Source organism: Perna viridis, chromosome 2, assembly GCF_037379345.1.
Source record: "Perna viridis isolate PV_CMFRI_1.1 ecotype Kerala chromosome 2, ASM3737934v1, whole genome shotgun sequence".
NCBI classification, from domain to species: Eukaryota; Metazoa; Mollusca; class Bivalvia; order Mytilida; family Mytilidae; genus Perna; species Perna viridis.
This window is the reverse complement of record NC_142446.1, coordinates 37,163,030-37,186,179: the sequence shown is the minus strand read 5'-3', so window position 1 is coordinate 37,186,179 and position 23,150 is coordinate 37,163,030. Positions and strand designations below refer to the sequence as shown.

Below are 23,150 nucleotides of genomic sequence, written 5' to 3'. Positions count from 1 at the left end.
ATACTTTTAATGCAAATATTGTTTCAACATTTAATTTAACAAAATAATATCAAAATTTAAAAGTCTATTGAAGTTTATCAAACTTAGTCAATAAAGTAATTCTATACTTTTTGTGATAAGATTTAAGAATTTTTACAATTAACTACAAGAACATTAGATATGCGATTATAAGGTCAAATAATTTAACCTTTTATTTTGTCTATGTTTATCACACTCATATAGTGAGAAAAACCTGAATTGAATCGGTAATCTTGTTCGTTCTTCATTAATGCTTAACAACTGTCAAACTTTAAGTGATTTTAACAATACATTTAGCACTTTAATCTATGTTTTGAGTTTGTAATGTGCATTGTCATGCACCATAATGAATTAAATGACTGATATATATATATACATTACAACGGTATATACATTTATTCATCATATCAATCGAAATTATTCCTATTATAAGTTTCCTTTGATGATATTGGCTACAATACTATTTCGATTTGTACCATACGACACGGACCATGGGAGAGAAGTAAAATCTAGGAGGAAAATTTTAACTGAAAGAATTTGACGATGAAGTGCTTTATCTGATATTTCGACTACAATGGATTTAAAAAAATCAATTTTAAGTGTTCTCCGTTTAGAACTTGGTCTAACCATTAGCATAGTCGAATATAACTTCTAAAAAGCCACATAATTCTTAACCATTCTCACCTAAGAACCTAACCTGCCAAAAAAAAAAACGAAACAAAACAAAACAAAAACAAGCCCCCCCCCCCCCCAAAAAAAAAAAAAAAAAAAAAAAAAAAACACGGCTTGCCGTCAGAGGAAGTTAAGACAAGAGTTTTATGAGAAACGAAAGAGGTCAGGGGGTACGGTTGATAGAGTACGTACGCATTAACAGTACTTGAAACGACCAAGGATTAATAAATAGATTGTAAATTACTACGACAGCAGGAAAATATTCAAATCAATGCACATTCTACACGGAATTAAAATTCACATGTAACATCCGGTCTCAATGCATGCAGATAATGATTGGATGGGATGTTAATTATTATGCATGATGAGAATTTCGATAATTTGAGATTCATGGAAAAGCTTAATCTTATGATACTAAATGCTTCCTACAAGGTAAGTTTTGTTTATTACTTTCCGGATATGTAACCGACTTCGACTTGTGTTTAGTTTTTGATAGTTATGTTATCTCCCTTTGATAAACACATTCCTTGACAGCAAGAAAGTGTGACACTAAATTTTGTGCGTAAATTGCCGTTATTCCAAGAAATGGATGATGACTTCGATTTTGGAGAGTCAAAAAGTGCACGAGTAATGTTATTTTTTTTTCTAGAATCAAGTCCACTTATTTTGGTTCTCATGTCGGTCATGACGGTTATCAGTTGTTTTAATGAAATTGAATTTGAAAAGTGAAACCGAAAATAATACTTCACACCAAAAGTGCTGAACTGTCACATTTATTTCATGCATGCATATTGGACGAGACAGCAATAAAAAATCCTCCACAAATATTGATCAGTTCTAATTTTATAATTTAGTGAAGGTTAGGTGTAAAAGTCCCGTTACGGAAGTTATATTCAACATTTGCCAAAAAGAATGTAAAAATGTATGACTATTAGCGATAATTTTGATAGTGTTTTCCAATACCATGCTAGTTTCTACAAAACATAGATAATTTAAGCTTTTACAAAAGCCTCACTGAGGAAAAATAAATGAAGTTCAATTGATACACTAAAAATGAAAATCATAACCTTTTTTTTTGTCAACAGCTTACATTTGTAAAATCTATAGGGATATATATATATATATATATATATATATATCGGGTCTCTAATTTGTTCAAACATTTACAATTATAATATTCCTATAAAGATATTGGCGTTTTGTTGTTTCTTGTTATGGGGTTGCACTTTGATCAGGTTGTGGTGTTACGAAAGTTAGTCAATACAACCAATGTTACACTTTATATTTAATAAGAACAATTAGAGAGCAAATTCCCGTAATTTACAGCCAAAACGTAATGAATATTTAACAACCTTGCTTTATATATCTTTGATCCACATCTTTAAGTCCGACTAATTCAATTCTAACCGATTCTGATACCACAAAGTCTACTTGTATTGGCTGAATACTTTTTCTGCATTGTCAATTTCTCTTTGGTCAATTTCGTATGTACCTACTGTGCGTTTAGTCTTTCGAGTTGGTCTTGGTTCATGTTGTAAAATGGTCAGAATGTGTTTTTTAGCCCTCCAAATCTCGTCACGATCAGGAGTGGGCCATTTGTATTTCCCATATTTTCCTGATTTTGTAAGAAAATTTACCTCGAATTCATTGTAAGGATCATCATGGTCAACTCTTACTACCTGTCCGATGTACCAATTACTCTCATATGCACACTAAACCCACGAATTTATTTTAATCTCATGATCGGGCTCGGCCAATAGCTCTTCTGTTTCCATTTGTTCAATGACATGATCAGTTTTATCATTGTTGTCATTTCCATTTCCTGCTTTACAAAGTGTGTGCAGTTTCCATGAATGAGTACTGGTTCCAACGTCCATTAGACATTCGTTGCAGGAACAAGACATATCTGTTGTCATTATTGTGTTCCGACTAATCGGCACGACAGCGTGTAATCTGAAAGTTCCAGAAATCGTAAGAAGCTTTTCTTTTTTCCTGCAGGATTTTCTCAGCATTATCAACTTCACCTTGATTGTAAAATAAATATTTTATCTTGCTTCCATTCTCTTCTGTTTGCTTGGCCCAAGCGTAAAAGTCTTCTCCATTCTGAATCAGTGCTTTTCCTTGGCGGATGGCCATGTCTGCTCCTCTTTATACTGGCTCCTAGGCCATCACATGGACCTTTTCCATGGCCCGATTCTAAATAATTCCATCTACCCTCCACTGCAAAGTCGTCACTATGGTCTGCTTAGCAGCTAGTACCTTAAATATTGTTTTGTTTAGGTGTTGGCTAGTAGGGGAGTCAGTGAGGTAGTGTATTTTACTCAACTCAGGATAGTCGACCTTCAGCTGTGGTATAAGTTTTTGCAGTATGGTATACACGACAGTAGCATTGTGCGAAAGTACATCTGAAACCGCAACATAGCTCTGAAGACTTTGGTCTCCATCTTGTGGAAAATATGCCACCATGGTATGCAAACTTACCATGGTCTGGTTCCAATATGATGATTGGACTGCCTCAACGGAGGTACACATAAAGTTCTCGGCGAAGTCCATCCAGAGAACAATTTCTTTTTCTGGCAAGTTTTCTCTGAGTTTTTTCATTTCAGAATACTGGTTCTGTACCCATTTTACATGATCTCTAAAGTCTGAGGTTTGAAGGTCAATTATTTCCAGGAACTGATTCTTTGATACAGTTTCTTCTATTTCCTTCCATCTGTTTTTGTTGTTTTCCAGCACCTTCTTCCATGAAGTAAATTTGACATTTTCCGGTAACTTTGGTTCGATTGTTTCTCTGACATTCTCATTTGTGTCGTTTTCTTTAATGAATGTATCAGGGCTCCTTGAAACACTAACACCTAAGGCTCTCAAAGCTTTAAGGTTGAGCGTAATATTCTGGTGGTGGGGGCAAAGGCATGTTCTCCGTGAGGCAAAGTTTGCGAGCAGAAGATACTTGGGTCGTGCATTATAAAACATTGCTCTTGAAACTTTCACCCGTAGGATTTTCTAACCTAAATTTTTCGTGCAGATTGTGTGTGTAATCATTTGGAATTCTTTTTTGGTGTTCCGTCTCATTTATCCGAACTGCATTGGACTTCTTCTTTCCAACTAATACTGTGCTATTGTCTTCTCGGGTCAAGAATGTTGTGATTGTTTCCTGAAGTTTTTCCTTTCTTATCAATGTTTTAGATGGTTCCATTTTCTTCTTGCCGATTCTTCTATTGATTCCTGTCTGCCTGTTCAGTTCTGACATAAGCTTGTACTTTTTGGCAGTATAGAACAGAAGTTTTCTAACGATTTTCTTATTCACTCACCCCATAGATTGTTTTAAGTCGTGGATTATGCATTCAACGAACAGAATTCGTTTGCAAAGTAGCTTTCGTCCGTTCATTGTCCGTTCTTTGTAAGTTTCAGTTTATTCACAAATTCTTTGGTTTTGGATCTAGGAGTTAATGTTGGCGATTCAGGCTGTGACAATGTACCATCTGTTGTATCAAGATCTCCGTCTGATGATACATGCCTTTCTTTAAACTTGTTTGCCTTGAGTCTCTCTATCCTTTTTTGTATTCTTTTGTTGTTCCTGATGAGTGCTGAATTCTTTTTTTGTAGTGCTTCTATTTTTCTATTCGCATTCTTTAAAGAAGACTTGTATCTTTTCCTAACAAACTTTCCCTTTGTCAGAAACCTTGGTAGTATCGATGTAAGAAAACCGCGTTCGGTCCATGCTGATCTTGTTGATGTTGATGGGCCTTCGTCTGGGGAATTTACAACTACCATTTGTTTTAACTTTTTACTCCGATAATATTTTTTGAATCGCTTTCGGCCATCTTTTTTTCTTTTTGTGTGAGCTTTTTTCCTGAGATTGGCGACAGGAACATAGGCCTCTTGTTTTCTTTTTCGCTCTATTCCCATAAAGTTGTTCAGGTTAGTCTCCTTTTGTTTCTGTCTCCATTTTCTTTGTCTCTCAGGATTTGTTAAAGCCATGTTCAACTGCAGAAAAAAAAATAAATAAAAAGGGTACATTTATAGTTTTTCTTTAATATAAGTGATAGAAGTTGTACTTTCTCAATTTCACAAATTGCTGGTAATGCCAATCGTCAAGTACTGTAAGAAAATTTATTGCATAAATGCATTAGAAAAATTTGAAGGTGTATCTCTGAAGCAGTAGGTCTATTTGTCACAAAACATTGGACTTTTAGATTATTAAATATTATCTAACCTTCTGGACAGCTTTTATTGTATAAGCATTATAGTTCATTATTCCTCCGAGTTTTCATATATCATCGTTTATATCAGACATAATTGCTCTCTCTGATCACTTGATCAATAAAAATACGATTTAAAACCTTCCTAAATGACTTCTGACGGTAGATTTTGCTATTTTATATTTTACATAGCCAATGCATAACTTCCGTAACGGCCTGATCCAAATTTTTCGAGACTAATTTTTTTCATATTGCACCGGTATTTTAGCAGACGAAAAACATGTATATTTTTGATAATTGGTTAATTCTATCAAAATCAAGTATAAACTTAAACTTTGATATACAGATATTGAAAATAAATCATCAGTGCATTGATTATATAAAACTTACCTTTTGTTTTTACTGAGTTAGCTTTATTTTCATAAAAAATTCTCGCAATTTTAAGCTGTCTGCATTCTCAGATCATCCGGTGATGTATATAAATCTAACAGATAAATGAAATACCGTTTCCGGTAAGACATGGATTTCCGTGAGAATACTGTTAAGGAGGTTAGAAGTTACGGAAGTTAGTATATGGAATTGGAAATGCATGTAGTTCAAATATCTTCACTCATATACATGTACTTAATCTCCAAAATAAAAATATTCTATAATGCCTTATTCAAAGTAAAGGATATCTGCCCTAGCTTGTACCAAATTGCTTAAATTATGTGTTACGGAAGTTAGTTTCATAAAGGAGACACTGAAAATTTTGAATATTTCTGATTTTGTTAGACATATAGTTGGTGCTAATTACACGAGGTATGGTTTTTATTGTTATAAAAGACATTCTTTGATTATTCTCAGAAGTTATCAAATTCAGCAGACTGATAAACAATCATAACACATTATTTTGAAATTGTTACGGAAGTTAAGGCGAGTTTTGCGACAGGTGATTTTTTATGCAAAAAGCATCAAAAATGTTCAAATGCACTTATTTCCTTATGCAATATATTCTACAAAGCTTTTGCGCTGGAAGTTGCTTAATTCAACTCTCTTAATTTGGGAAATAAACTAAATATTGATCGGCGAAATACGTAAAATTTGCAAGCGACAGGGCGTTTTTTCTATACAACTGAAATATAACATCCGAAAAATCGTCACTTGACAGGGAGTAATTGTAGCTCTTTTATCTTTTCTTTGTATTTAAACATTAATCAACCAAATAAGTCAAATTTCCTTAGTTAATATATTCCCTGTTCATCTAAATAGCATGTCATTTTATGCGACATAGGAAATTTAACTTTGGCCTTATTTCATTAGAATGAGTGTTATGTCCTGAATTCATGAACATACCAAAAAGTACAGCGATGCAACTTCGCTGCTCTTAGTCTTACTCCTTGTGTGCAATTTTTGGTCATTAGAACTCAGATGGTTTGCACATGAAGTCCATACATTGTAAAAGAGTAGTCCAATTTCCTCTGACTCTGCAACCATCCTCTTTTTTATTTGGATATTGATATGTCGGGTTGGGGTCAGAACAATGTGCCATACAAAAAGTTTGAGATTTAGCGGTATCGCCCTTCAACCGCTTGCAACGACCTTCAAGTATGCTGATACCAAATTTGCTGCAAAAATTACATTTATTATTGAAGTTTCAATAATTTTCCATGAGAGACCCTGTTTTGTTGACATTTTGAACCGTAATAGAGAGTAGGCGTAGCTTGTTACCTTTGGAACAGAACGGAGCAGAAATGATTTTTAAAACCAGAATCCAACAGATTATTTCAAAATTCTGCTGAAAAATTACGTGCCCGCTACCCATCAGTTCCAAAAGTAACAAGCTCCGCCTACTCTCTATTACGGTTCAAAATGTCAACAAAACAGGGTTTCTCGTGGAAAATCATCGAAATAAATATAATTTTTGTAGCAAATTTGGTATCAGCATACAGGAAAATGATTCCGGAATCAAACTAGGTAGGTGTGACATGCACAATTTCAACTTGAAAGTCGTTACAAGCGGTTGAAGGGCGATACTCTGCGGTACCGCTAAATCTCCAACTTTTTGTATGGCACATCGTTCTGACCCCATCCCGACATATCAATATCCAAATAAAAAAGAGGAAGGTTGCAGGGTCAGAGAAAATTTGGACTAGTAAAAGAGTAGTGAGTAAATAAATTCCTCTTACCCTACAACCCTCCTCTGTTTTATTTGGATATTGATATGTCAGGTTGGGATCAGAACGATGTGCCATAGAAAAAGTTGGAGATTCAGTGGTACCACAGAGTACTGCCCTTTAACCACTTCTAATGATTTTCAAGTTAAAATCGTGCACATCACACCTACATAGTGTGGTTCTGGAAACATTTTCCTGTAAGCTGATACCATATTTGCTACAAAAATTTCATTTTTTATTGAAGTTTTGATCATTTTTCACAAACGACTATGCTTTGTTGACATTTAGAATCGTAATACATTTGAAATGGTGTGAGAAAGATTAGTTGGAGCTTGTTACTTTTGGAATGGAGCAGCAGCAGACACCAAGAATTATGAAATTTCTTGTTAGTTTCTGGTTTTCAAAATTGTGTTTGCTCTGTTTCACCATTTCACATGTATTACAATTCAAAATGTCAACAAAGCATGGTCTCTTGTAAAAAATGGTCAAAACTTCAATAAAAATGTATTTTTTGTAGCATACATGTATATGGTATCAGTTTACAGGAAAATGATTCTGGAATTGAACAACATGTAGGTAGGTGTGATGTGCACAATGCTAACTTGAACGTCATAAGAAGCGGTTAAAGAACGGTACTTTGCAGTACTGCTGAATTTCCAACTTTTTGTATGGCACATCATTCTGACCCCAACTCGACATATCAATATCCAAATAAGTAAAAAGAGGAGGGTTGCAGGGTCAGAGGAAATTTGGACTAGTAAATGATGAAATATTTCAGTTCCACTGGAGTGATATTTTGAATGAAGGTGTTGTCTGAGGAAGATTCATGGTTTTTGATGCTTCTAGTTTTAAATTAATGAAAATACTAAGTAATTTTCATGTACTTTAATTTAGGGTACAGCAAAAACAGGTAGAAGAGCCCAAAAGTCTGTGAATCCACCAGATGCTCCTGATTTTGAAGCTACATCTGATTCCCCAAAAGCACCAAGATCCAGACAACCAGCTAGACAGGAAGCTGTAAGTGCAGAACAGTTATTTATACAAAAACCATTAAGGAAGCATTAATTTTATCTGTAAAATCAAGGCAAAAATGACAAAACCAAGAAAAAAAATGATTTTCAAGTTATACATTTATACTGTACTTGTATGAAGCAGGATATGTTACCCTTGTAATGTTTTTGTGGTGCTTGGTCCAATATTTTACATTTTCTGTTGTGACATTTTCATACTATGTAACAAGGCTCATGCAACTGGGTGACTGGGGCAAAATAATTGCCCTGATGTCGCTCACATCACCCTCAGCTCATTTTCAGACTTCTCCCAAGATTGGGACTGTACTCTGTCTTTTAGTGGTATTTTGACTAGAGTTGTCTCTCTTCCTATATTAATCAAACAAATATGGCGCCTCATTGAAGAAAAAACTTTTTTTTTTCAAAATCTATCAAATATTTGGATAGAAGAAAGTAATCTTATCAACTTTTTGTAACAGTTGCTTAGGACAGGATATGGAATGAACATTCTTCACTCCAGCTTACAGTAATTGATGTTTTATTGTTAATACATGTACTTTGTTACAAAACACGCTAACTTGCCATATGGTTTCTTGGGGTAAATTAATCTCTATTGATAATTTGGTAGAAAACACAAAGCATTAAAGTAAATCATCTCGTTACAGAATAAAACAATTAAATTTCCATTTCAACATAACATTTCTTCAGCCTAAGACAAGTTCGTAGCAACCGTTACAAACATGTATGTCAGTAAAGTTTCAATCTTGATTTGTCAACAATATATTGATACTCTTAATCAAGAGACTGGATATTTGATCAAGAAATAAGAGACTGGATATTTGATCAAGAAATCATTATGAATTTAGTGGGGCCAAGGAAAATAACAGAACAAGATGAAAATTCCAAAATAAATGTCTCTGCCTGAAACACAAAGGCAAACTCTTCATCAGTACTGAATAGGTCAAACACAATGATTTGCAAAAAGCTTTGCTTTGCTCATTCATATATTTGACACGGGTTAGAGGTATAGAAATTTAGTTTCATGTACATGTATATATAATACAGTCAATCATTCAGTCAGCAGCCTGATTTCATTTTGTCCAAAATATTTAGTCTCTTTCATACACATTAATGCAGCTTTAAGAAAATGAACTTATAAAAATGCTTGCTTATTGTGTGCATGTATGTAATATCATACACATGTATTATTACATGTATAACTTTAAAAAATGTGTAAGTGAATGATATGTTTACTTGTCTACTTCTTGACCATTCCCCTCTTTCCCTGATGTCTCTTTGAAAAAGGAGTCACTTCTCCCTGTTTTTCTCAGGTAGCTTGAACCCTGATGCACCAGAAACCCCTTTTCTGTCATCTTGCAGAAATTTGTTTTAGGCCATAGTAGTAGAGTAATCCTTTTGGGATTTGCCGCTGGAGATATTATTAGTTTTGACCACCACCTGTGGTAGTCAAAACAAAAAATATCTCCAGCGTTGGTGGTGTCAAAACAAAAAAATATCTCCAACACCGAATCCAAAAAGAGATTATGTATTACTGATGTACCAAATTTGGATTTCATTACCATTTACGGTAGCTCCCTTTGGGTTTATTAATTTTCCTTTGTAACACACTTTTAAAGCATGTACATGTACATATTATATTTTAAGGGAACTAAAATACTAAAATCCCCTGACCAGAGCAGAGTTTGATAATAATCATTGCTGAGTTTGTATTGTTTCAAAATAAAAGCTTAATTAATTCCCATGTGTATGTGTTTTCTTTCTCGTCATATTCAGTTTTTAAGTTTAGGGAAGGAATTAATTGAGAGTAGCACTGGGGATCCTTAGCAGAGAATATTTCAATAAAAAGTATTGATATTTTCACAAAAAGGTCATGAAAAGCTTCTCTTTGAACCACAGATAAATTACATTAACTGTGAAAAATATATCATGTACTGCTTTTGATGGAGAAACTGTACATGTACCCACTCTTCCTGTTCTTTTTTAAATAAATGTCATAGTTGCAATTTTCTACGATAAAACCAGTCAGACATTCACAGATCCAACATAGTGTGTTAATAGAAAATAATTTGGTTTGGTTGACACACTAGGTATAATATTTTCCAAGCTACCATCTTGAAGGTTTATTTTTATTATTGAGAACTGGTATAGTGACTTTCCCGATTTTGTAATTTCAATAATCATAAACAATTACATCCTGTGATAACCTTCAAATCTGCTCTCATCATGCTCATCAAATTATGTTCTACTTCAGTTTATTTAAATTTTAAAAGGGAAACTAAAAACAATTACAATTTGCAAAAAAGTAATTATTAATTGTACTTCTTTATTTTTTTAGGATGAACCACCCAAACCCTCTAGAGTATCTGGATGGGGAGAAGATAACCCAAGAAAAAGGTAAATTCTTAAGGCAAATATTGGTTTGCTGTTTCAAACTTCTAATTAATAAATACATCCACAGTCTTATTTCAAGCACATTTAATAACAAAATTTGATGTTCTTTTTGCTGAAGTACTTCTCTGTCTTAGAATCAGACGAAATTTGCATAAGTTGTGGCACATGAAAAAAAAAACACAGAGATTTAGTTGCGTTATTGAAGAATTTATACCTTGTTAATGCCAGATATAACCATCAAGTGTTTGTAAATTTTCCTTTTTAAGATATTGAAAGGTCAAATTTAGTTCAAGTGCACAATGGAAAAATGGCAGGATATTTTTCCTGCAGAGTTTCCTTATATACATATGAGCAGTAAAAAATATCTGTCACAGATGCTTCAGGATAAATTAAAAGCTTTTCAATTGTTTTCTAGATGCATTGAAAAGACTATATTGAGAAAAACGTGCCACCATTGCCTGATTCTTCTACAGAATAGTACTTAATGTTTAAAAAGAAAAGTATTACTCTTGTTGAACTTAGTTATTTTCTTTCCCTTGATAGATTTATATTTTGCAATACAATGTGCATGCAATTATAATTCAGATTTGCCCAAATTTGAGCTTTTCATATTAAACTCAAATGGCCTAAAGGGCCATGTGAGCTATTGCCATCTATTGGTGGCCATCTTCATAACAATTTCTGGAAACTCTTCTCCTCTGACACTACTGGACCAATTAGAAACAAATTAAGTATGAATGATCTATATGATATGCTGCCTAGAACTGATGTGGGGGTTTTTTATCTATTGAAAAACATGGCCACCATCACTAAAATTGAACATAGGGGTCAGACAGCAGATTTTTGCTTATATCTCCAAAACTGTTAAGTTTAGCCAAATTTAGCATGATGAGACCTACATGTATCTGGGGGCAAATTTTCTGGTTATTTATGAAGCCATGTTTGAGTAGTCCTTTTTCAAAGTTTTTTCACTATTTTTCATGTTATTACTTTCAAAAATGTCCTCTAACCTCCTGGACTAATCAGAACCAAATTTGGTTTGATAGTTTCTTAGGGTATTCTTCCTAGAACTGGTTTGGGAATTTTTATCTATTGATAAACATGGTGGCCATTACTAAAAATAGAACATAGGGACCAGACAGCAGTTTGTGTATATCTCCTAAGCCGTTTGGTTTAGCATAATTCTGACATTGAGTAAAAGTGTTCAGCATGATAAGATCTTTGTGTTGTTAAATTTTCTTTTGAACCTGTTTAGCCATGTTGGAGTTATTTTTACAATGTTTTCTGCTATTTTTTTAATATTATAACTTTTTAAAATTTTCTCCTCTGAAACTACTAGACAGAATTCAATAAAAGTTGATATGATTGTTCTTTAGGTATGAGCATTAGGAATATTTATCCAAGAAAAACATGTCCAGTTTTACACAAATTAGAATGTAGCTTATCAAGCCAGTTGATCAATTCAGGCTCTATAGAGCCTAGACAGTATTGAATGAAATCATATATGTATCACTTCCTTTCTTGAATTAGTAATCTGTTTATTTGTTCTTATTTCAGCCGTCGACTTGGCGAGGGATTCGAAAATATTGAAGAGTAAGTATTCATGTATTGCTCCTACACAGTTTTTATACTTGTATGATATTCTACAGACAAAAGGGACCATAGTTAAAGTGTATTATATATATATAAGTAGTTCTGCTTAGTGAAGAATTAGAATTCAAAGGATACTTAAAAAGACATGCAAGTAAAGTTATAACAGTTACTATATCTTTAAGGGGATCAACCATTTAATTTAAATTTAATGGGAAGAGGGATATAATATATGAAAGATTTAAATTTTGGCTAAAATAATTTGGCTGTTAGAGAGAAAAACAAGACATTAGGTCTTTAGATGTCCTTATCTTAAGAAAGATTTAGAACATTTCTATTCTAAGAAGATTGTTTATGAAAAAAATGTTCTCATTGAGTACATGTAGTTTAATAAAAAAAAATTAGGCCTGTTTTATTATCCATCTAAATCAGTATTACATACTCTAAAGCAAAGTTTGTTTTAACATGAATTTCAGTGGATAATGCCATAAATTCCAAGGTACATATTTCATGATTGACATTCTCAATTTATTAAAGATATACATGTTTAAGATGTTTTACTGCCAATATAAAGATATATTGCACAGTTCATTATAATGGAAATGACTGAATTATATTTTGAAAGTTTGTAGTTATTAATCTTTATGTGATGATCCTATAACTGTTAAAGCTGCATTAGCTGCCAAATTTATTCAGTTCTGATTCTACTGAATTTTGCTGATCCAATGAAATAAGTTTGTATTAATTCAATTGAAGCAATAAATGCTGATATTTTTTAATCAAAGAAGATCGATTGCTCTGATCTAGTTATATTTCGACATTACTTCCGAAGATTGTAGACAGAACATTCACCTGAGTTAAAAATACTTTCACCTTGGTAAAAAAAAATAACAATAGTGGATACACAGGTAAGCACGTGTCTTGTTTACATTTCATTTTATCTATTTCTTGATTAGTTTTCAAATAAATAATGACAATTACTGACCATATTTGTGCTGCATTACATCACAATACGTAAATTCGTACTTTTTTCTTTTACGGCTAGACGGTAGTCTTCCTTGCTGTTGATTAACCACTTTCGCTTTGCAGTCAGATTTTTTTTTTGAAGAATCGACCCTTTCGACCCTTACAGCACATAGGCGGATTAAGGTCACCAGAAGTTAAATGCATCCGAATTTATCTAGGTCAACTTTTTGTCTACAAGACCATGAATGTATTTACACCTATTTCATGTATTTAATGCACTTTATTTGTGGATATCAAATAAAATTATGCAGGAAAAGGAACAATTTAGTAGACATAATTCAAAGTTAAGACATATTTCAACAGAAACAAAAATTTACGAAAATGACAGCTAATGCAGCTTTAAATGACTTTTGTGACACCTTGCCAGTAAACTCAATTCATGATCAACAACTTTATGAGTGATGCCTCAAAATTTACAAGTACTATACATTTATCTTCTTAGTAGTTAGTACATGTATGAAATCATATGTACATGTAATTATGGCCTAGAAATGATGACACTGATTAAATACCTGTTTTACCTTCAATTTAAAAAAAAAACAATTTTACCAAGGAAACTTAAGTTTGAACAGAAGCTGAGGAATAGCAGTGTGTGGTAGCTCTATCTATTAGTTGTATATCCAGATTATATACTAATATTATTCTGTACATATTCAGTAAAGTATTTAATTTAGTGCCTTGTTTCAGCGTTTCAAAGTAAGATGCATGTTCACAAATCTATCTACATAGCTATACACTGTTTCTACTCTAGCTTACAGGTCTTAGCCAGGAGCGGATCCAGGTAGTCTAATCAGGGTCAAAAGGGGAACTTTAATACACAAGTTAATGGAAGATTTGATTCATAAATACCAGGGTCGTATTTTTTGTTGAGTGATCTAAAGTTTAGTTATGAAGCTCTTTGTTTGAAATCATTTGATTTTGAAATCTAAAATAAAGGTTGTAATAGTCAGCCTTATATTTCATTTTTAAAAATAGTCAGTCTCTCCCTATTCTTAGAATGTGTGATCTTACAAAAACTTAAATATTCCCATATCTTGCAGTTAAGATATGCCTGACCCCTCCATCTGAATCCGCTTCTGTTAGCTTTCATACATTTGTAAAATCTGCATGCCAGCTTATGTAGAAAAATGTGAAGGCATGCTGATACTGTAGGGGAAATAGGCAATATGCATGTAATAATATCTATTTACATGTAAAAAAAGTGCATGGGTACTGTAGTATGTTTTATAGATATTTAGATAATAAAAATTACACTGTTTACTCATTAGGAAGTATATGGATTTGAATTGTTTGTTATTGGGTCACCATCGTATTCATTTCAGGATGAATTGTTTAATATTTTCATATCAAAAATGTTATAGCTCATGTAAAAATGAGTAGTAGGAAGACACTGGTACTGTCTATAGTTGCATGTAGGTACCTTATTGTGGGTAATTTTGGCAGGGTGCTAATTTTCACATATTAAAATGAACTGTCTGAAAACTTCCTAATTTGTTCTGTGAAATACGTATTCTGGGATTATGTATTTTTATTTTATCATTTTAGGTTTAATATTTGTTTTCTGTGTATTCATAACAGGTACTATCTTCTAAATGGATAATAAGGATTTTCAAACATGTATCGTATGGAATTGTCCAGAGTGGGTTCTGTGAAACTGGAATTATTGATATCCATAAAGATAAACTTTAGTTCTTTTGCACCACTCAGCATCTGTCAAAATTAGAATTTTTTTGTATACCTTAGGCTACTCCAGCAGTGCTAGAGGTTATCTGGCAAGCTATTTTCTGACTTGGTGCCGGAATTCTAACCTCATACCTTGAAATAGTAACCTTAGGCCTGAAAATCCTGCCAAATAACCCATCATATGGTATTAAATAGATGTAAACATTGATAGTGCATTAAACATATTGCTATTGTGTATCAAGGTTTTAAGTTTATCAGTGTTATATTTCTACATTCTTGAAAGAACTTGGTGAATGTGTGAATAAAACTGTAAAAGAAAAGTATGATATACTGGTATACAGTACCCAAACACAGTGAAACCTGTCTAAACTGAACCCCTTTTGGACTTTAACATTTGTTCAGTTTAGACAGGTATGCAGTCGACCAAGGTTCAAATTACATTTAAATTGATATAAGGGACTTTAAAAGTGTCTGATGTAGGCGTTTTTGTTTTTATTATTATTCAAGGTTCACTGTTTCACTGTATACAGTGTACAAGTATCCACACAGAACATATACATAAAATGTAGACATTTGTATTTTATATTTGCCATATTCTGGTGATTGGTTTCAACTATGCTTTTGAAGTGGGTTTGATTTTAAAGTTTATTTTATTTCCTTAGTGCAGCTTAAAATATATGAAAGTTTTTTAGAAAAAAAACTTTTTATATGCAAAATTTTTGTTTCTTGTGCAGCGCATCCAATACAGGTTTACAGTACAACAGAGACTTATACACTATATTTTTTGTATTTTCCATAAAACTTAATCATAACTCTTTGTATTTATACAAACTGCACATTTGACTGTCCATTAGTTAATGTTGATGAGGCTTTATCCAGTAACATTTATCTGTCACTGACTACATGAGAAATTATAATCAAAGAATAAATAATCAATCTTATGTGATATTTCACAACTAGGAGCTATTTAAAGCTTTTTGTGTTTTTATGTTATTTAACAATTTTGTATATTTTAATTTTCCTCCAGTGATGTATTAGCAGATATTGATGACATTATTGGGTAACATTTTTTGCCAATTAAATGTCGTAATTTATAACAGACTTTATAGACACCATATCACTTTGCACTTCTTCAGAATGTCTTCGGGATATCTATCTTTTAATGTTTTAAAATGTTTATGAGCTGCTTTTTCCTGAACTTTAATAAACAGATGTATACAAAAATACCATGGGTTCAACTTGCCATTTATTTCCTATTTTTCCCATAACATCCTTAACTATAAACACCCTGTCCTTTAATACAAAAGTCCTATCTGCCATATTTTGATATCTTAATTTCCAATGCCTTAGGTAAACTTCAAACCAGTTGAAGGCTAGAAATTATTGTTGACCAGTGTATTGTGTGATTCCATGGTCTATTTGCTTGAAACAGAGATTAAAAAATTTACGTGTTGACTGACCCAGAAATTTAACTTTTTTCTGAGTTATTCTCTCACACTGTTCTTAAGTTCTTGTGAATACAAATTGACCACCTTGTTCCACAATGATAACTAGTATTGCCTCAATTTTCTTGTGTATATCTAGTTAGTGCCTAATACAAAAAATAGTGGATGCCCTTCAGTGATCAATATGTTTATGCGTCTGTCCATCTGTGTAGTGCCTGATACAAAAAATGATGTATGCCCTTCAGTGATCAACATGTTTATGTGTCTGTCCATCTGTGTGTCAGCAACATATTGTGTCTGGGTTGTTACTTATTTTTCATCTTTCAATATAGGCTTTTGATATTTGGCATATATGTCCACAAACAACCTAAAGACAATGTGTGTGTACCAGTTTTGATGTCCTATAACACTGAACATAGACTTGTAGGTCAACAAAATTTGTTAACAAGTTTCTATTATTTATGAAAAATACTCTACAGTCCTTATAATTTTGATACACTTTTTGTAAGCTTTTCATCTCAAAACACTCATGTTTAATCAAAACAAAATTATGCATAGCATGTCCATCCATTCTTCCTTTTATATGCATTCTATTGAAGAGGCTAAAATAAACATCATAACCAAACTTTATATATACTAAGTCCAGAAGAAAATGTATGATTAAGGCAGTATTAAGTTTCAAGGTTATAGGTATGAGGTCATGGTCACAGGGTCATATTTTTACAGTGGTAGGGGATGTTATACTTTAGGATACCCTTGTTACTCTTTAAATATAATTTCTTAAATGAGAAAGATGTCTTGATCATATAAGGGTACTTGGTTTATCAATTGTTGTATATTGAACAAGAAAACAACATTACAGAATTAATGTTAGTATTAGTAACTCTCTTCTTTAAGGTCTGTATGGTTAATAACCTAGTAAGATCTCCTGGCTATCTGGTGTCTTTTTAGTGTACTGGTTGGAAGTAGATTCTTTGGTTTGTGAATTTTTCTGTAGAATTATTCAAAATGAAGTATGGTTACACAATGAAAAGGACGTTAGTGTAATTTATTTAAGGCCAAACTTATTTTTTAATTTAGAGCTAAATGATTTGTTTCTCATTTTGTTTGAATCTTTCAATTTGTTCAATGTTTACACTTTTATACTAAGTTAAAAGGTAGAACTTAATTCATGATTTTTTTCAACCATTGAGTGATCTCCCTTGGTTTGTCAAACACTGTGTGCATTTTGCATGGTCACAGATATTTTTAAGCATGTGTGATAAGTCCTTGTTTTTTTTTTCATTTCTTTCGTCAAGTAAGATTATGCTAAATATTATTTAACAACTAAAATGAGTTGGGTGTTTTGTTGCAAATTAAATTACACAGTTGCTGAAAGAAAATTATATAAATGCAAGTTTGATGGAGATGTCTGTTAATAGTTTTTTAAGCATAGTTTCTGTTCAAATATTCTGTTAGCTATTTCTTTTTAGTTCAGAAAGAAACTTCATATTTTTATACCTTCTTTCATATAAGCATGCTTTGTAGTGCAGACTTAGTTGTGATCACATGTCGTGTATGAATGTACTAATCTTGCACTGTTTGTATTTTTAGTGAGAGATTAAGACCAAGAACTCCTGAGGATGACAATGAGTCGGACACAGGTAAAGATTATAAAACTTTTGCTACTTACAGAAACGAATTCGCACTTTGCGTACTTCTACTTAATAGCTCACCTTGCGAAAGGCCAGGTGAGCTATTGCCATCACTTATTTGGCATCCGTCGGGATCATCGTCTGTCGTTTTCCGTAATTGTCATCATCGTGGTCCGTCATCTTTAACAGTTTTTCAAAACTCTTCTCCTCTGACTCTACTAGATGAATTGGAACCAAACTTAGAACTAATGTGGGGATTTTTGATCTTTTGAAAAAACATGCCGACTGTTACTAAAAATAGAAGATCGGGGTCAAACAGTAGATTTTTGCATATATCTCCAAAGCCGTTGGGTTAAGTCAAGTTCTGACAAGGTAAATGTCTTAAGCATGATGAGATCTATCTGTAGTAAAAAATTTTCTCTTAATACATTGAACCATGTTGGAGTTATTGCCCTTTTTTGACATTTTTGTGCTATTTTTAATGATATTTTTTTTTTAAATCTTCTCCTCTGACAGTATTTGACCAATTGGAACCAAACTTGGTGTAAATGTTTCTTTGGGTATCGTGCATAGATCTGATGTGAAAAATTTTGATCCATTGAAAAATATGGCCACCTTTACTAAAAATAGAACATAGGGGTCAGACCAGACTAATTTTTTGCATGTATCTCACAAACTGTTTGGTTTAGCCAATTTTGACTGAGTAAAAGTGTTCAGCATGATGAGATCTGTCTGGTTAAATTTTCATTTTAATGCATTAAGCCATGTTGGAGTTATTGTCCTTTTTTGACGTTTTTTTTTTTTTTTTTATTATTATTTTATTATTATTTTTTTTGTTGTTGCTATTTTTAATGTTATTACTTTCAAAAATCTTCACCTCTGACACTACTTGACCAATCAGAATCAGACTTGGTATGAGTGTTCCTTGGGACCAGGTGTGGGGACTTTCAATTGCTTAAATGATCCTTATTATAAGGCCTACAAAAATCTTTAATGATTAAAGTTGTCAGACAACTCCTTGCAAGAGTTATTGCCCTTGAGAGGGGAAAAATGATGGATTTTTTTTTACAGTTTTCAGCCAATATCTTGAAAACTATGATAAGAAGAAACTTCCAATTGCTGAAATGATCTTATGATAACTCCTACCAAAGTTTTCTTGAGTCAAAATTGTTGGACAATTTCTTGTTAAATTTATTGCCTTTGAAAGGCAAAATTCAACAAGGTGAGCGATTCAGGCTCCTGGGAGCCTCTTGTTATATCTATCTTGAAGATCTGATGTGTTTAAACCACAGAAAAAATACAATTTACTTAGTATTCAGTGGCACTTATAAGGACATTACCAAATTGTTTCATCCTCTGTAGTCAAACACTTAATATTTTTTTTAATGATAGACATACCAGTGATACCAGACTTAGAAGAACAACAGGATGATGACTTAACTGTTAAAATTGCTGTAGCTCCAAAGTAAGTATTTGATAAATTATATTTATAAACCAAGGAAGTCAGTGCTAATTATATCCTTAGTTTGATTTGTTTTGTAAATCTGTTTTGTAAATCACACTTTTCGATCTTTATAATGATTAAAAAGCCATTCAATTAAGTTTTACTAGCTTTTACCAATGCTTTGGACCATAATTTTTTTTTATTTACATGATGTCTAGTGCATATACTGTTTTTAAATTAGGATTCTTATTCACCTCCAAACAAATGCTGTAAATGTATTAATTATCACAGATTCTGTGATCTTTGCAGGTATCAATTTTTGCGGTTTTAAAACAATTACTAGTGTTACATGGCACTCAATTTCAATTTCCCAGGTGCTATTTTTCACACTTTCCTGAAAATTAATAACTTTACAGTAAGGGTTTGTCAGCAATCTCTAGTTTTACTTTTTGTATGAATAAAGGGAGAATTGGGATTTGAAGAGGACCTTTTTACTTTGGTAACTCATGTCAAGATTATGCAAAATATGCACATAAGAAGAAAATTTTAATGATTTCAGTGTTGCAGTCAACAGAGTGGCTACCTACAGAGAACTAGATAATGACCTTCTTAGACAGGCAGCATTTACTACATTGGTATTTTAAGTTCTGTCTTCTGTTAAATGTTTTAAAAAGATTTACAAAGTTAGTTATTCACATATGAATTAATGAATAGTTATTTGCTGATATCAGATATCAATTGGTCACTTTGTTAGCATGTTTGCTATTTTTTGGATAGGTAATTAGTTATTATAATTGTATACTGAAGTTCTTGATGTCTTGAATCACACTTAGCACAGTAAAACTCAATAATCGACACGTTTTTCCGTGGGTAAATGCATTTTGGATTAGACCCAGGAATGCATGCTAAATTTTGGTTGTGGATTAAGAACAGTGAAAAGGATAAATGCACAAATATAAAGATAATACTAGTGAAAACAATGATCTTAATAGTGACAACAAAATCCATTGTGAGAATTACACACTTTAATCTTAATAGTGACAACTCTCCAAAATCCATTGTGAGAATTACACACTTTGATCTTAATAGTGACAACAAAATCCATTGTGAGAATTACACACTTTGATCTTAATAGTGACAACAAAATTCATTGTGAGAATTACACACTTTGATCTTAATAGTGACAACAAAATCCATTGTGAGAATTACACACTTTGATCTTAATAGTGACAACTTTCCAAAATCCATTGTGAGAATTACACACTTTGAAGCTGATTTGGCAGTATTTTCCTTTGATTTGTTGCTTTTCATAAAATCTCAAAAGCCAAATTGTCTTGAAAGATTGCAGCCCTTGGATCTTTGAAAAAATGCAGTCAATGTACATGTATATTTTCCTTTGATTTGTTGCTTTTTATAAAATCTCAAAAGCCAAATTGTCTTGAAAGATTGCAGCCCTTGGATCTTTGAAAAATGCAGTCAATGTACATGTATAAAGCTGGTATAATTGCTGAAATACCTGAATGAATCTATATTGAAGTAATTACTTACGTTTGGCATATCAAGATTACAGTGATTTACCATTCTGTTTTGCAGGATAATGATATAGATCTGAAGTTACTCACTAAGAATTTATCTACTGAAGCAGATTTAATAGAGGTATATTATCAAAAGATCATTCCAATCAGTGAAATTGTCACAATGACCTAAAAATTGTTCCTTTATTGTTAAAAGTATATGATATATTACAAGCAGTACATGTATGTAAAAACCTGATTTTTGATAGCTTTAAAGTTGTAGTTTGAAAAACTGTAATAAACATTTTTTTACAATTCTCATTTGAAAAAAGAATGAACAAAAAGGTTGAATTTTGCTATAAAGCAGTACACAGTCAGGTCTGCATGGATGATTTCAGGAATCAGCCTTGAATAAAAGTAGATATGAAACATGTGAACAGTATTCCAACCTTTTGAATTCTCCCATGGTGATGCTACTAGTCCAGGCTTCCTACTTGACATGTTCATTGTCCTGATTAGGCATGGCTAGTCAATGTTTGACTGGACTTTAAACATATATACATGGAATGATTTGATGGGTATTGTCATTTTTGGGATGTCAAATTTATTAATAATATAGGCAGGTTCAACATGCAAAAGGACAACGGCCATACTTTTGAAAAACAGAATTAGTGATAAATAGCAGGTGCTTTTGAAATTTATTTGTTGATGTTTATTTACAAGTCAGTGCCTCTGGTATTCCACACACAAAAATGCAAAAGAATTATATTATATGAAGTTCATATTTTTCCTCTTGTTGCAAATTATTCTTTGCATTATTTATGGCTTTATCTTTTTGCAGGAGGATAAACCATGGGATTGGGACCGACTCTTTACAGAAGTGACATCAGAATTATTATCACAGCTGGAGAGTGTAGATGAGACTTCAGAGCCTAATGAAATTAACCAGACAGTGTGATTTAGAGTGTTGTTTTATCATTGTTATTTAATGTTATTAAATGTACAGACATTCCCATCTCTCTACTGGAATCAAGTCAATTTGGAAAATAGAAAATACATTACAGTTTTGACACAGTCTATTGCTGGATGAAAGAAGTGGCAATTTTTAGAAATGCAATGAAATGTTATCATTTATTGTACATGTAATATCCATCCTCACCATTCGGTATAAAAATGGACTCTAGGTCTTGTATGTTTTCTTATAACTCTCAAAACATTTTTTTTTTTTGAAATTTTACTTGTAGATTAAAAACTGTTTGCATTTTTGGCAGTAGTGTGAAAAACATGATTACTAATTAAGCAGTTGAAAATTTAATACTTTAATGAATTGTATGATTGTGAAGTTTTCTTTAAAATTTTGATGTTTGGAATAGGAACCTTAAGACATGTACTTGTACTTCTGCATTTTCATGAAATGTATGTACTAGTATAAGAGTATAATTTTACTTTGAAATTTCCTTGTAACATCCGTCCAATAAAATGAATAAATCCTATTCCAAGTGTTTATTATACCCCAACCTTCAAGTGTGTGGGGCATGACATTTTACTGCTGTCTGTACATCTGTGTCAGTTTTTGTTGCTAAAATGCATCCTTTCATGAGAATGTTTTGAAATATTGCGTGCCAACACTTCAACTTCCTGTTTGCTAAGTTTTACTGCTTTTTGGGGGTTTATTGGTTTTTGTGCAAAAATCGTAATACCGGTCATGAGAATTAAAATTCTGACATGTAGTTTTAGCTTGATGGGTTGTACTGTGTGCAAGTTTTACCACTTGGTTGATTTGGTGGGGGGGTTATAGTTAGTGTATTTTGACTGTTGTAGGGTTTTGGCATTTAGCATGATCTTGTATTACAATAAGATAGAGTGTTGTATACTGTGATAATTGTTCAGTGATCTTGACCTTTGATATTAGTCAGCTTTATGCACTAATGAAAGAAAAATGGTTTGGACTGTTAACTTTACTCTTTTTTTTTTTTAATGTAAATGTATTTACTATCTATCAGCAAAAAAATACTGAAGCATCAAGAGTGGGATGATTCAAATACATCAAAATCCAAAAATATGGCCTTAATGTGAACACATGCAACAGAGATGATCTACATACACAAGGTAGCGAACCAAATAACAAAGGTTACACATAAAGAAACAAGACATCAAACAAAACACTAAAGCACTAGCAATATAAATTCACACAAAAAACAGGGAGTGACATCAGGTGCTTCGGAAGTGTAAACATGTCCTGCTCTGCCAGTGGCACCCTCCATAATGCAAGTGAGTATATTTCGGTAAAAATCACCATATCCATGCTCATTATATTTCAATTCAAAGACCTTTATACAGAGAA

General features: G+C 32.5%; 1 protein-coding gene across 6 annotated transcripts; it reads left to right on the top strand.

Annotated features, from left to right (window-relative positions):
* Positions 1 to 848: 848 nt before the first annotated feature.
* On the top strand, positions 849 to 22,299 carry LOC148624893 (intraflagellar transport protein 43 homolog). Of its 6 annotated transcripts, none has more exons than XM_088568001.1 (10): positions 849 to 1,122; positions 7,943 to 8,065; positions 10,415 to 10,473; positions 12,028 to 12,063; positions 13,774 to 13,867; positions 17,808 to 17,857; positions 19,241 to 19,313; positions 19,852 to 19,927; positions 20,886 to 20,948; positions 21,648 to 22,299. In XM_088568001.1, the coding sequence occupies exons 2-10, from the start codon at positions 7,992 to 7,994 to the stop codon at positions 21,762 to 21,764; spliced, it is 642 nt and encodes a 213-aa protein (XP_088424127.1). In that variant the 5' UTR covers positions 849 to 1,122; positions 7,943 to 7,991; the 3' UTR covers positions 21,765 to 22,299. The 6 variants fall into 6 exon arrangements, with proteins under 6 accessions (XP_088424127.1, XP_088424123.1, XP_088424124.1 ...); XM_088567997.1 differs by having other exon boundaries at positions 1,066 to 1,122; positions 13,838 to 13,867; XM_088567999.1 differs by lacking the exon at positions 849 to 1,122 and adding an exon at positions 1,162 to 1,317 and having other exon boundaries at positions 13,838 to 13,867.
* Positions 22,300 to 23,150: the final 851 nt, after the last annotated feature.